General features: G+C 30.7%; 1 protein-coding gene across 1 annotated transcript in view; it reads right to left on the reverse strand.

The window, feature by feature from the left end:
• Window positions 1-16,762, reverse strand: part of LOC143389659 (A-kinase anchor protein 9-like) — a 76,892-nt gene that overhangs the window by 16,760 nt on the left and 43,370 nt on the right. The window contains 7 exon segments of the mRNA XM_076842567.2: window positions 2,376-2,608; window positions 8,167-8,336; window positions 10,779-10,882; window positions 11,360-11,500; window positions 12,545-12,749; window positions 14,425-14,780; window positions 15,538-15,630. Coding sequence (XP_076698682.2) covers window positions 2,376-2,608; window positions 8,167-8,336; window positions 10,779-10,882; window positions 11,360-11,500; window positions 12,545-12,749; window positions 14,425-14,780; window positions 15,538-15,630 — 1,302 coding nt within the window.

A 16,762-nucleotide genomic window follows, 5' to 3' on the forward strand; every position in this document is an offset into this window, starting at 1 on the left:
AAAAAGTAGGGCTGCAATTGTAGCTCAGGGGTAGAACACTTGCCTAGCGTGTGTGATGCACTGGGTTCCATCCTCAGCACCACATTAAAAAATAAATAGATAAATAAAATAAGGTTATTAAAAAAAGAAAGAAAAAGTATTACCAGTTGTTTTCCTGGTAGAAAAAGTACAAATCATAGAATATAAACACTAATATGACTGAAATAAGCATAAACAAAACAAAAAGAAGAATTTAATACAGAATTATCTATTCTATACATCTTTCATAGAATAAAAGGGATAATTAAGATGCATATGCATTCAAGCTTTAAGTACTGACTTAGCTGACTCAGTGGACCCGCATACTCTAGAAGTGGTTTATGGATAAGCATTCTAAAAGAGAGAGAATGCAGGACATAGGCTAATTATAAAAGACTAAAAATGTAGTAAATCTTGGTAAAAATGTGTATTTTTTTAATGATAACTATGGAATTTCACACTTCAACCCAACATTTACAATGTCAATGTTTGAGTTTAAATAGTCTGCTCAACTTTGGGCTAAAGGAAAGGTGACTATAAAATTCTCTGATCCAAGAGTGTAAAATTAATGTCTTAATAATACAAATGAAGCTGAATTTTACGGGTACCATTTCATTTCCTTACAAGCACTTAGGATGTTGATAATGCAAAATAAAATAACTCTTCGGAACTTTGAATATAGGACCACCACTGATTTTTTTTTAAATAAATCATTTTTCCTACTCTTGGCAAATAACAAGCATTTGAGCCTTCAAGAATATTATGTCTTTGGTTCTGAACCTGTGATGCTCAAGTAAATTTTTGAGTTACTGAAATAGAAGCTTTAATCATTCTGTACATGCTAAAAAAGAAAGCTCTAGAGAAAAAAGAATTGCTCAAGGTTAGAAATTTCATCTGCTATTTAACTACAGGCCTCAGAATTAATCTATGAAAACAAAAAAGAATTTTTGGGAACTACATAAGGCATATGTTTGCTTTAGTATGGCCAATCAAGGTGCAAACCAGAAGATATATTTATCTAACTATTTATTCCCCATCCTTTCCCCCAGTGCTGGGGATAGAACTTAGGGCCTTGCATATACTGGGCAAGTGCTCTACCACTGAGCCATATAACAGGAAATACATTATGATGAATTTCCTTGACCAGTTAGTGAATTCCCTTTACAATATGTGGTATCTCAAGAGTCTTTTCAAGGTATAATTCATATTCTAACACAGAAAAAAAGGTTTAGTTTGTTTCCAAACAGAAAAGAATACCTGGAGAAAATTCTGGGTGTCATATATGAAGACCATTCAAAGAACAAATATTTCAACAGAAATGTATGTTATATTGATAATTCCTTCCTCATTGAATCCCAGAAGCATATTAAAAGTATCAGGGGGTGGGACGGTAGATTGATATGAGAAGTTAACCAACTAATAGGGAATAAATGAATCAGTTTAAATGTCAACAATTGAAGAAACAGCTTAAGTCAATAATTTAACCCTAATAGAAATGAATCAGGTATTAAAATGCAAAATATATATTTGTCATAGTTACTATATCTAATAGTCACTGCTATTGCAGAAACATGCCATATTAAAAATAATTAGAGAGAAAAAAGTACCAAAGAAAAGCCAGTCATCAGAACAAGAGCTCAAAGACATTCTTTCAACTTCTCAAACTTAATATTTAAAGAACAATATTTTTTTGAGAATTTTAATATTTATTTTTTAGTTTTCGTCAGACACAACATCTTTGTATGTGGTGCTGAGGATCGAATCCGGGCTGCACGCATGCCAGGCGAGCATGCTACCACTTGAGTAACATCCCCAGCCTGTAAAGAACAATATTTTAAAAGAAAAACTGCTCAAACTAATTTCCTACCAAGAGATAACTTGTATGGTGAATTAATCTACTCATATTTATAAAAAGAATGTAAAAATCAAGTGAAGGAATTGCAAGTTTGATATGTAATACAATAATGGTATGTTATGACATACTACAACATATAGTTTTAGACATTTCCACTACAACATATAGTTTTAGAGATTCCTTATAGTATTAAATAACATTTTAATGGAACATTTCACACAATAGTGAAGTTAAAATCTCTTTTGATATAAAAAAAAGTAATGTGTAACAATCTAGAAAATCTGGATATTAAAACATCAATGAGTTTTTGAACTGGAAGAGCTCATCACTACATTACCTTCACCACCAAAAACAGGACTACTAAAACTAATATTGGTTATCACAAATACAGCCAATTATTAAAGAGAAGCCTAAATAAATTTCTGTGGGACAGTAGAGAGAAATATTTACTCATTTATGCCTTATGCAATATTCAGAAGGTAGTAATAATTAAGGAGTTTACCTGACTACTAGTTTCACTTAGAGCTTCCAGCATTTTTTCAACTGCTGCTTGTAGTTGAGAACTAATATTCAGCATTAATTCTTCATTTTCAGGATCTATTTCAGTTCCAGCAAAACCAATCCTTATAAGGTGCTGCGATAATTCTGTTCCTTCCTCAGTTACTTTTGAACACATGCTATTATCAGTTCTTGGCATATCACTTCCAGAATAGGAGGGTATGGATCTGTCTATAACTAGAATAACAAAATGTTAAAGGCATACATTAATAACAATAATTTCACTTTAAATTTTAAAAATCAAATCAAATTGAAATCATTTTTCAAAGTACATGTGTTTTAATAACAGCATTGTAAAATTGCAGAATTTAAGATTTGGGTTATTTAGTAATTTTTCTTTAATAAAAATTTGGGTTTTTTTTGGGGGGGGGATACTAGGGATAAAATCCAGGGTCTTGCACGTAATAAGCATGTGCTGTATTGTTGAGCTATACTCCCAACCTGATAAAAACTTTTTAAGATAACTTTTAATAGATATTTATCAAATGACAAGCATATAGAGTTTGCTAAGAAATGGGGACACTAAGGAGACAAAATCTGGTTCCTATTGTGAAGGACTTTACAGTATAATGAAACAACACACATATATACATAAGGAAAAAAAAAACCTCTATCCTGCAGTGGGATATGGAAGAATAGAATAAGTGCTCCTAATTTGTTTGGAGTAACCTGACATTTAAGCATTACATATTTGAACATTACCTGCTCTGGCTACAGTTTAAAAGAAACAGATAATTTTGTAGCTTGGTATTTTTGTAAAAAGTATACTGGGAAGAAATTAGGATGATGAGCAGTGCTAATTTAACTACAGACACTGTTACCATACTATCAACATTATTGTTACATCTTAAATAAGAAAATCTGGTTGACATAGGCAGATGATAAGCTTTGCAACTGAACAGAGGAGTATTAATGGAATATGTGGAGATACATAAACTGTTAGAAATTTGGGTCTACAGAATTAGGGGTCATCTGTAAAAAGGTAAGAGTTTAAACACTGAAAGTGGTTACATCTGTTTTAGGAGTGATATTTAGTGAAAGGAGGAAACAAAGTTGGAGCCTCTGTATATCATAAGCTAACAAAAGAAGCCATATAAGAAATATGAGGTAGACAGGAAAGGGATGTTCTAGAAGAGAACATTTCAAAAAGGAAAAGACTTTAGTGAAGTTATTTGCCTAGAAAGACAAACAGTCAAGGATTATGCTATGAATTTAATGACTGAAAAGTCACTGTTCTCCTCAGAAAGAAGTGTTGTTACTATAAGAACAGAAACTAAAGTCAGTTAAAGCAAGAGTTAGTCTATTCTTTTTAATTTTTTATACCTTCATTTTATATATAAATTTTTTATGCAGTGCTGAGGATTGAACCCAGAGCCTCACAGGTGCTAGGCAAGCACTGAGCTATATCCCCAGCCCAGTCTCTTCTTGCTTATTCTCTTATGAAGTATACTGAAGTTTACCTTGTAGTATGTGTGTGTGTAAGTTAAAATAAACAAATAGTTATTTTTATGAATATAAAATGAAATTTTATGGTACAATATGACACTTTGTGGTACAGAGAAGCAGTCAATGGTGAGAAAAAGACTGAAGATTCTGTGTACACATGGGAATAAATCTAAAACACAAGCACAAGGTGAAACAAAGCCATTTATAAATGATCACTGAGTGTTAGTTTTTTTTGGAATGGTAACAACAACAACAACAACAAAAATAGGCAATAAAGCACCTAGAAAAGATAAAGATGTCAATCAGCTTTATGTATTTTTCAGGGCTGGAGATGTAGCTCAGTAGTAGAGTGCTTGTGCTTGCCTGGCCTGAGTGAGGTCCTAGGTTCAATTCCAAGAGTGTGTGCACACACGCGCACACACACACACACAAAAAAAATTGAAGATAGAAATTATCTGAAATAATCTGAATATGTTCCATTAAAGAAACAAATTTGTTTGTTCCAATGAAACAAAAGAGAAAGACAGCAAAATTATAATTACCCATAATGACTAGTCTGGGGGAAAAAATCTGAGGACAAAAAAAAGAAGGGCTATTTTATAACATGCCAACAGAAATCAAGAACAGGCAATTTGGTGAACAGAATCACTTGAGTGGTGAACCAACCACTCAGATGTATGTTGTAAACACAGCAAATAATAGCTATTCAAGTCTTTTAGTCATATACTTTATGAATTATACCATTCATTTCCTGATGCATAATGGTAAGTTTTTCAGGTTAAAGGAGGGTGAGCAATATCATAGTGTCTTCCCAGCCTCAGTGGCTCACTGAAGACCTTTATGGTTCCAATTGGAAATCATGTGAATCAAGCTTGACCCAAGTGTCTGACAGATGAAAACTATACTAAAAGATATGGAGTGGAGACAACGAAATTTGTCCAAAGTCACATTAAGGCAGAAAAAAAAAATGAGGCTTTCTCATTACTAATCCAGTATTCTTTCTATAACTTCCCACTGCTTCAAAAATAAGCTGAAGCAAACAAACTTCAATCCATGGACTCCTACAGGAAAGATGAGCATTCTACCCCTAAACTATCACACTGCAAACCTAAAGGAAATTTTCTTTTAACAACCTAGGGAACTCATTTTTATGAACTGATCTAATATCCACTCAGGTTCAAGTGATTTGACATTTGGCCAAAATTTCCTTTCAATTTCATAAACTAGTTTGCTTTTACAAGGAAGTGAATATTAGCACAATCATTTATTATTTTCAAGTGTTAACAAGTTCATACATGTTTAAAGCCTAAACAAGTTCAGGCTTGAAGGCTGAAACTACATCACAAGTGATACTTAAAAAAAAAAAAACCAAAAAACAAAAGTTGATTCACAATCAGATTAAGCTTTAATTTTTTTTTGTTATGGTAAATAACATCAACCTTTCAATGGTGCATTTTAGTTTTTACAGAAATGCTTCCATTAAGAATGTGAAGAAATGTCAAAAGAACTTCTTACATATGGGGCATATTGTCAATATTTAAAGCCAGTATTTTCATAAAATAAATGTTTCTAATCATAAACTCTATTAATTCACTATATCCTTAAATATGCAAACTAGGTAAGTATACCCCAATGATACTTAATTTTATTAGTAAAAGTAACATAGCCAGGAATGGTGGTACATGCCTATAATACCAGCAACTTGGACAGGAGAAGTATGGGAAGTTTAAGAGCAGCCTTAGCAACTTAAACCAGGCTCTACACAACTTAAGATAAAAAGGACTGAGTTACACATTAGTGGTTAAGTGTCTCTGGGTTCAATTCTTGGTACCAAATCAAACCAAAGAATGATTTGTAAATACAAAAATTAAGATTGAGTTAATTAGACGAAGAGCATGAGAAGAAGATTAACATTAAACAGGGATGAGAGGTGGGAGGGAAAGGGAGAGAGAAGGGAAATTGCATGTAAATGGAAGGAGACCCTCAGGGGTATACAAAATTACACACAAGAGGAAGTGAGGGGAAAGGGGGAAAAATATAAGGGGGAGAAATGAATTACAGTAGAGGGGGTAGAGAGAGAAGAGGGGAGGGGAGGGGGGAGGGGGGATAGTAGAGGATAGGAAAGGCAGCAGAATACAACAGACACCAGAATGGCAATATGTAAATCAATGGTTGTGCAACTGATGTGATTCTGCAATCTGTATATGGGGTAAAAATGGGAGTTCATATCCCACTTGAATCAAAGTGTGAAATATGATACATCAAGAACTATGTAATGTTTTGAACAACCAACAATAAAAATTAAAAAAAAAAAAAAGATTGAGTTAATTAAATGAACCCGCAAAATTATCTGTGCCACAATATTTTACACAATGTATTTCTTAACTTTGAATTTTTCTCCTAATGTTTTCTGAATCAACAGTTGATTTCAACAGTTAACATTTTTAAAGATCAATAATAATAAAAATCAATAATAATAATCATAATCAATTCATATATGTACAAAATGGTTGTAAGTAAAATATTAAGTATGATATAATCTTCCCTTGAACAGTAATCTCAGTGTTTCCTAGACTATGAACTACTATAAAACAGAGGATACAGAAATTACTGAATAAGTGTTTATAGAATTGAACAAAGTTGCTTATAATTAACAAACTATTGCTAGGTATGTTAAAATAGACACTATCTATGGATATAGACAGTGGATGGGGGATTTGCTTTCTCCAAGAAAATGAACATGAACATTATCCTCTGTGTTTGCTTGATCTCAATTATCAATTTGTCTTTATAACTCAGCATACTGCTCCTTAAGTAGTTGCTGTTGTTTGCTGAATATTCAGTAGCCATTTTAAGAAGTATCTATGAGAAATGCTAACAAAAAGGCAAAAAAAATATGTTTGCAATGTACAGAACATTCCTTAGTGTCTTTTGAATATGGAAGTCAATCTAGTACAGTTCTTACCAACAGAACAGCAAAATTCCTCCCTAGATTATTAAGTGAAACCAGTTAATTACCTTAAAAATTTTTTGGTAGTCACTTTTATAAGTTTTAGGTATTTTCAAACATTACCTAATTCTTCTTAATACATCAAGATCCATATATAGACATAATAGTCTTCATTGAGAACTTAACCAAAAGTAAGTTAATTTGAAAAATATATCTACCTAGTTTGAAAAGAGTGGAAGGAAGGGTTTAAAAGTCAGGATTATTTCATCTTGTATTTTACTAAAAATGGCATTGAAAATTATTTTTGAACTCACCTGAAGTGTCTTTAATTCAAATTTATTTTAAATTCCAAATCAATCTTTTCTCTATAGTTAAAATGTACTGCTGGCTAACTAGAACTTAAGCAAACCTTCTGTAATTAGAATACTTTACATTTTTCCCCTTGAAGCTTAAAAACTAGAGTGTTCCAAAAATTGTAAAGCTCTGGCATTTCAGAATATTTCCTTCTACCTGGGCAGAAGTGGTTGGATGTGAAATGATAGTGAACTATAGGCTTGACCTTCTAATTTAAGAATCCAGGGCCTATTTCTCTGGAAGCACCTGACTAACCTTTCCCCTCTTTGATTTCCTGATATCTTCTCCAGCAAGGAAAAAGAAACAGAGAAAACAAGACAGATTGGAGGTCAGCAATGGGATGGTAAAAATTTAAAATAAGAGTGTACAATCACAGATATAAAAAATTGTGTTCTATATGTGTAATATAAATAGTAAAACATTCTGCTGTCATATATAACAAATTAAAATTTTAAAAAAATAAAAAAAAGGAAATTAAAAGAAGAGCCCAAACCACACAGCTACAGGAAAATGACAAAATTAGGAAAACAGCCATCTCATAACAGGACAAAAACTGTCAAACCACTTTTCCAAAAGTAAGAAAGGACCTAACAGAGGATAGTCTTTGGTTTCTTATTATCACATTCTTCTAACTATCTCAATGAAAACTGGTGCTGGATTCCTACAAGTTCTTTATTTTAAGCTTTCCTGATTTACAGGGTGGTGATGTGGAACTTTTCCTTTATAAGTGGAGAAATGAAAGAGTCTTCTGGTTTGTGTAGGCATACCAAGGTATATAATGGCAACTCTAAAACATTCACTTGCAAATGCTATACAATAATACATATAGTGCTTTGAACAGAGGGGCTTTGTGTTTGGAGGTGCATTTGTTGAAAAATACTTGAATATTCTCTCTCCTATATATTCTACACACAGAAAAAGTGCCTTGAACTCAGCAAGATGATTTGAATATGATTATTTCACAAGCATATGAAACTAGTATTACCTCTTATGTGTTCCTCATGGATACCTGACTTTACAGATGCCTCGCCTTTACTAGATCTATCTAAAATCCCAAGAACATGGTGGCCAATAGTTTCTTCAACAACAATAGTAGTCTTTACAACTTCTAAGAGGATCTTCATAAGTCTGTTGTTAGTTTTCTGGAATGCAAACCTATACAGATAAAAAAAAATTTATTAAAATATTTAATCTCTTTATAAAACATTTAATCTTAAAATATTTATTTATTAAAATATTTAATCTTTTTACCGTATAAAGCCTTTACTACTATCTCACCAAAAATACAATGCAAAATATGTGTTTGGTGAAAAATATCATATAGATATGCTCTATTAAAATTACACAATAACACCTACAATGAAGTGCTTCTTACTCTTAATTTATTTTTTTTTAAAGTGATTTGTTTAGAACACAAATTTATAACATTTTTAAAGGTGCATTTTATTGACCTGAAAGAAATCAAATAATAATATTTTTAAGATAGTAATAAATTGGAAGAAAACTTTAAGAAGACATAAAACTTGAGTTTCAAAAAGTGTGGTAATACCAATATCTACATTATTGCATTGGTTATACGGATCATGTTTATATACATATAAGGTTTATCTTTTTATGTGTCAGACAACAATATTTTAATAATTAAGAATCCAACTAGAAAAAAAGTGGTAGTATTTGTATAATTTCTTGGTGATAAACTAGATGTTTAAATTACAAGAACTGGCAAAGACCTGCTTTAAAAAAGGCTTTCAGTGAAACTACTCAGTCAACACCACAGGAAATATCATAGGCTGTTATTATACCTGCTCCAAAGACAAAAATATCTCTAGTTACACACATTGCACTCAACCAGTAGGAAAAAAAACATATTTTCAACCAAGTAGAAATAATAGCTTGCCTTTATAGAGATAAGAAATACATCCTAATTTTAAAATGAGAAAATATTGTTAATCAGCCTTCAAAATATCTTAGCACTATGAACATGTTAATGCCTATATTTCTAGACTTTTTTCCTCCTCTGCTTCACTCTAAAATATATACATTTTAAAAACAAAAACTGATCATACTGGACAATGTGATTAGAAAGCTTTCTTTTTAGCTTAACATGAACATTTTACCATGTGAAAAAAATGTGCTTCCATAAATGGTGATTCAAAAGATTATATGATTAATTTTATGAATAACTAAACAACTCACTCAACAGTTTAATTCAACAGAGATACTATGGTTATAAGCTTTATATTTAATACATGTAAGATATAATAAGAAACTTTCATAGTAAGGTCCCCTGGCCTAAGAGACTTCTTTCTCAACCTCACATGTTGTTTGACACATTACCGACAATCTGGTTGAAAGGGTATCTGTTTCACATGCACATGACAGACCTATTTTAAGATCAGGTAATAAATGGAGAAGTTTTCCTTTAGTATTTGTCAAGTGAAAAAGAGAGTTCTATTTTTGTACCTAGATCAAATTCTCTGCTTACATAATCAAGAATGTTTAAACATAAAACCCCAAATAATTTAGTTAGTGGGAAGTAAGGGTTTTAATTCCTTAACTTTTATTTATAGAAGTTTTGTTCAAGTCCTAAATCCCAGGAGTTGGATAATGTGATTAAAACTGATATAATGGTTAAAAGAAATAAAGATGAGCAAGATGTTTATTTTATATTGGCATGGTAACTCTAATTTTCATACACTGTCTTTTTTATTTGAGTTCCATACTGACTATGTTCCATATTGATGATCCAATGGGGAAGCCAAAATCTTAGGGGCCAAATTCCTCCATGCAAGATGAGGAACTAGGTTAGGAAGACACAAAAGGGTTGACAGTCATAGAAATTGGAAAAGGAGGAAAAAGTTAGTAGATATTAGTTCTAATTAAAATTTAAAAAATTATTTCCATTTGAACAAAATAAATTTTAGATACTGTGCTTAATATTAATGTGGGATAATTATAGTATAGTTTTGTACATTTTAATATTAACATCTACAAAATGAAAGTACGGAACGTTTTGTTAACATTGGGCCATTAATTTATTACTTTATAAAACTAGGATATGTATTAAAAGTTCTCACCTGTTATGCCATGAAAGCATGAAAGAAACTAAATGTTGAATATTTACAAATGCAGTAATTTTTTTTCTCAACATAAACAAATCAGAGAATAGCTTACACTGAATCCATGCCCTTACACTGAAGGAGGAAAAAAGAAATAAAGCTCACAGGTAGAACTGTTTTTAGTTTTTTAGGTTACAAAACAGCATTAAGAAGAATAAAATTAATCAAGAAAGGTTTGATGTTAAAACAATTCTAAACATTTAAAGTCAAGTTTATGATCAATAGCCAATTAAAATTTTTATTACATAAAAAGATTTAAAAATTTGTAATTTAATGTCTAAAAATTGATAATCTTTTATATATTACACATATATGGACATGTTTCACACATAGAAATATATGACACGTTTCATACACAAGATAGTATTTTTAAGAAAATACACATGTACAAGATAAAAATAAGGATGAATAAAGTTTATTACATTTGAAAACCATTTTAATTGACTTTGCACTGAAAAAAAATACACATTTTGTATACCTTTCACTGGACAGACTATCAGGAGGTACATCTTCAGGTTTTCTGTCCATTTCCTTTTCTTTCAATGTCTCTTCCTCAATTTCCCTTTGGTTTTCATTTTCATTCTGTTTAAGTTTGTGCAACGGCAGAGAGGACAAGACAGAAAGAAAACCTGTCATCTTAAAAACAGCATATCATTCTTCTATACTGGTATGATGTGAAACAGAAAGTGCTTGAAATAATATTTAACTACAATTTATCAAGAGATCAGCAGTATCAAAAAAAAGGATAAAACATTCAAGTGTAGAGATGAAAAATGTTTTAATGGCTTCAAACTAATATATTCTATATAGTGTGACAATAAGGGTTGTCAATAAAGGTTGCTCCTTGGTAGAACAACAGTTTCTCCTACAGCAAAGCCAAATTCAAATTATCTTAAACAGAAAGCAAGGCATTTTGACTCCACCTACCTTACATCTAAGTGATCACCAATATGTTAAGCTTAGTAACTATAAAAATACGTCTCCCACCAACAATAAAGACAAACAAATCCTACTTCATTGTTGATCTACTGTTCTTAAATGCACCAAAGTCAATACTACGTGTGTTTGCGTACTGCTGCTGCGCAGCTCACAACACAGCTTCTCTCTTCCAGCTAAAGACAGCTGCTTTAGTGCTTCCAACTCTTTTAAAAGCACCCTTTCTCTTTCTGAAACCAGGTTTTCGTTATTTAATGAGGATCTCTAAATAAGAAAAAAAGTCATGGAAGAATATTGATTGCGATAGAGGTAAAAAGCAGAAACATCAAGCAGATTTCTTTTAACCCCTTGGGACCAAGAGACCTTGATTTTACCTTATGATTCATATTTCATTATTAGGGATTAAAAGGCACATATGAAGTTCAATGCAAAATTTCCAACTTTAGAAAAAAAGTTATTTAAACTTAAATATTCAAGAATTTGTATAGTTCGAGTAATATTTTCTGTCAATTTTTGCATTGAAATTTTAGAAGAATAAATTCACAAAATGCAATGAAGAAAAAACTGATTTTTCAAATGATATATTTTATTCTCAAATATCAATTTCCCTATTATTTTATATTTAAAAAATACACGTTTTTGTTTTCAAAATTAAATTCAATAAATTTGTTTTCATAAGAACTTTCATGTAAATATGTCTTGCTTTTCTGCAATAATTTTGTGAGTATATTTTATATAGCAGTTGACAAGAATATAGCTCCCAAATACCATGAGATATTTAAATTTAGAAAAGAATGTTATATAAATTTGAATTTCTCTAATCAACAAGAGATGTGTCCTTGAAGAGAGTTCTAGAAACAGATTACTTCAGAAGATTTCCATTCATGATTAAAAAGATGGATTAAAGATAGATATAGATAAACCTTGGAGATGGTAATTGGTAGACTCACAGAACTATAAATGAACATGGAAAAAGTGAATGACAGCAACTGTATACTCAAGTACCTCAGTATAATATTTCCAAAACTCTCAAAGTGCTTTAGCTATGTATGGTCAACAGAATTTTTAAATTTATATTGTAGTCACATTTCCAGTGCCTGAAAGGCAGTTAAATAAAATGATAATGCACATTATATCAGTTGAGTTAGGTGTGCCTAACAAGGTCTAAAGTTGATCCCAGGAACTTCCTGGTGTTAAGTATTTGTAATTTATTTGTATCTAGGAAACATAATTTTGACTTAAAAAAAAAGCCACATAAAAAATACCATTATTTCAATTGAGGAGAAAAGAGACTCTAAAGTTCCATACCTGGGCTAACTGTCTATTATGTATCTTAATCTCTTCTTGTAGCTGCTCCATGTGTCTCATGTGTGCCTGCCTCAACAGTTCTGTGGCCTGTTGATGTTCTTCATACTGTCGTACAAGTTCTTGCCTCATATCTTCCAACTGTTCTTCATTTGACATCATTTGTCTAGAAGCATCCATGCTTGATGTCAACATCTTACCATGAATTTTTTATGGGAAAAAACACAAGCAAAAAACTCAATCATAACATATTTTGTGGCAATTAGTCAGCATTGATACTTGAACTGTATATGAAAACAATTCTATTAACAACATAAAGCATATGAGTTTTAGTTTTATTATTAAACAAAAGCATAAATCACTTTTTTAAAAAAATTTTTTTTAGTTGTAGATGAACATAATACCTTTTTTCATTTATTTTATGTGGTGCTGAGGATCAAACCTAGTGCCTCACCCATTCAAGGCAAGCACTCTACCACTGAGCCACAACCCCAGCCCATAAATCACTTTTTTAAAAAAAGTATTTTTCTTATTTATAATTCCAAAACAACATGAAGTTACTTTATTACCACCATATATGTTATTTTCCAAAAGGAAACAGCTACTTACCAGATAGTTTAGCTAAAATCTAATTCTAACAGAGAAAAACAAAATACTCAAGATTCTTTATCCACCCCCTCCAACCTCCACCCCATCCACTTTTTTTCCCACCCATACTAGAGATTGATCCCAGGGCCTCACACATGCTGGGCAAGTGCTCTACCACCAAGCTACATCTCCAGCCCCTTCTCTTAATGAAGTTATAACTCCTTTATATCTCTTGATATTTTATAATGGGGAAATAATATAAACAACAACAATACACACACACACACACACACACACACACAAAGTTTATAGGCCAGGGTCATGCCTCAGTAGTAAAGCGCTTGCCTAGCATGCATGAGGCACTGGGTTCAATCCTGGGAACCACATAAAAATAAACAAATAAAATAAAGGTATTATGTCCATATACAACTAGAAAAATATTTTTAAAAATTAAGTTCACAAAATATAAGGAATTTTGCCTATTTAATTTTTATTCATTGGTCATCACAGTATTATAGAAAACTGCTTATTAAAATAAAAATTATAATAAATTTTATTTGGAAATAAATGCTTTACATTTATGAGTTTCTCACACTCATGACAAGTCAATAGGTTCTATGAATACTTCAATCCCTTAAGATACTAATTAAAATCATTCTGCCTTGAACAACAACAGCTAAATTAGTTTTCATAAACATTTCACAAGTTTTGCATTACATAAAAGCTGACAGTTTTATTTGAATACTCCTCTGAACAAGATATATCTATCGTGAACACATAAAATAAATTTGAAATTCAGATAATTTTAAAAGAAGTAGAATTTATTGTTTTCTAATAAAGGCTGCAATTCATTGGGGTAACAGATCCTCAACTAACAAAAAAATAATTAGTATATAGATAATAAGATACTTTGAATTGTCTTCTTGATTTCGTAGCAATTTCCTTTTATGTTCTTACATTTAATTGAGCAAATCATTTGGCCACAGGTATTACCTAGTTATAATATAATTAGTCTTCAATTAGTTTTAATAAAATTAACACAGGTATAATTTACAATGAGAACTAAACATGTACTGTGTCCATAAGACAACCAAGAATACTATGACCTGACTTATTTTATACTTCACACCAATATTGTTTCACTTAATCAAATACCTTATAATTAATAAAATACATTAAAGTCAAGACTGGACTTCATACTTTTATTTTCTATTAATCAGCATTATTGCTACTGTTTTAAACTGAAGACATTATTATAAGTTTTTCTCTTTTATATTCAAAGAAGCATACTTACAGATTCGCTAGCTATAAATGTTTTGTCTTTGGAGAACATTTCTTCTGAAATAATTAGTTGGTGGACCTCTGATTCTACTATATCATCAAGATGATCACTGTTTGGTAATAGAACTTCTCCATCTTCTCCTAACTCTTTACTAAGTGGCTTAAATTCTTCTTTAAATTTCATGTCCAATGCATAAGAGGTCTGAAGATCAATTTGATCCTGAGATAATTTCATTTCATTAAAATAATGTTTTTCATTTTGCTGACAGAAAGTAAGTGCTTGTTTTGATGACATAGTATTTTCTTTTCCCTTTGATAGTCTAGATAGTTCAGTTTGTTGAGCAAATGCAACGCTCATTGACACAATGACCTAAAGAAATGAATCAAACAAACAAAAAAGAATTAGATTTATAAATACCAGCTGGATTTAAAAAGTGGGTCATTACTCAAAATTATATGAATTAGAAAAAAGCCTGGCGTCATACTTTTAAAAATAAAAATAAATCCTCTGATAAAGTGATACACAGATAGGCTATTTTTCAATGAATTTAACATCAAAGTGTTTTACTGCCTGCCTTTTAAAATAAAACAAGCAAAACTTTTCTAACTATAACACCAATAAATACTCAGTACAAAAATAAAAAAAATAAAAGTCTTTATATTTCTTCCTTCCAAGAAAATTCACTTGGCCATGAGTGATAATGTTCTGTGACAATCTTCCATCAGTATCTGTAGTTATTATCTAACATTACAATAATTTATCAGGGTAATACAACTACTTTTTCTCTTCATAACTTTTCCCTCATTTTTAGAATGCCAAACTCCTTCACAAGGTATTAAGTATTTACATTGTAACACATACATAAAAACTTGTGGCATTCTGAAAAATTGTAATTGCTATTCTATATCAAGAAAAAAATGTTCTTTTCAATGAAAAGCACCACAAAACATTCTATGAAGCAGCAATTATAGTTGATGCTGTTACACAACTATTTGATGGACTATATATGAAACTTACAAATAAAAAAAAGTACATACCATCAATAAAATCCATGCTTTTTTTGACAGTTCAAAGATCAAGAAAATCTATAAACCAAGAAAATCTTGCAGATAAACTATAAACTTACCTTAGCTATTTCTTCTTCTAATCTTTCTTGGTATTGTTTTTCCAACAATTTAACCATATTTGTTTCTTGTTTCATTCCACATTCATTAGAAAACTAAATTAAAGGGTGAAATATAACAATTTACACTGATTTTATACCATTAATTTTAAGGATGTACTCAATATTCCAAAAATATCACTATTTTTGGACACTTTCAAATAAAAAAAATTTCAGTTATCTTTTAACTAAAAACATTTAATCTAATAATCCTATGAAATAATTACACTTACTATAAACTTAAAGATGCAAAGAAAGAAATATATTTACATATCTGTAATTATTAGCATAAATTCTAGGGTGGGTTAAGGATACTTAAATATAATTAATAAGACATATGTATAAATGTATATTTATTTTAAGTAAAATGTTAACAAGTGGCTATGTTTGATAATGAAATCATGAGCAAATTTTCTTCTTGGTATTTATTAAAAGAACACAATTTTCCACATAAAAATTATTTTTATCAATTGAAAAAATAAATCTTCTTTTAGAAATGTAGATATACTGTCAACATGAAAGTATTTGTTTTTTTACCAATTATTTGAATTTCATCCAACAGACATTTAATAAGGGATGAGTGTGCCTCATATCTCTTCTTAATATCCAGAATGAGAAAGGGCAATAGTCAGTGATTTTAATTTTTACTAGAATTTAGAATTATTGGGTGAAGATGAAGATGCAGTTGGGGGTGTGAAAAAAGTTTTGAATAATACAATGTTGAGGACAGGCAGAGAGTGGTTCAGTGGCAAGCACAGTAAAAAAAGCATTTTTCTATCATTACTTCTGTTGGAAGATGGCCTGATCCATTATTCCAGCTCTAGCACCTTGGATTTTAGGGAATCCTATACACCATTCTGAAGATACCCTCTGCTTCCATAAGGGGAAGAAAAGACTATGTTGGCCATGGTACTGAAGCTGATTTGTTACACAGTTCATAAAGAAATGTTACAAAGAAAAAATTTAAACTGTAACAGAGGAGGAAAATTCTCAAATTTAACTTTCTCTGTGTTTTTCCTATGCTATAAAAATATTTCTATAGACATTCTGGATCTTTTACATGCTTTATGCTTAATCCTTTAATGCTTATCCTCATGCTTTATGCTTAATCTTAGCCAAATATTTACTACATAATTACAAAACTGAAGACATAAAATTGATAGTAAGAAAAAGTATCAGTGTACATAAC

This window comes from Callospermophilus lateralis, unplaced genomic scaffold, assembly GCF_048772815.1.
Source record: "Callospermophilus lateralis isolate mCalLat2 unplaced genomic scaffold, mCalLat2.hap1 Scaffold_63, whole genome shotgun sequence".
Taxonomy (NCBI): domain Eukaryota; kingdom Metazoa; phylum Chordata; class Mammalia; order Rodentia; family Sciuridae; genus Callospermophilus; species Callospermophilus lateralis.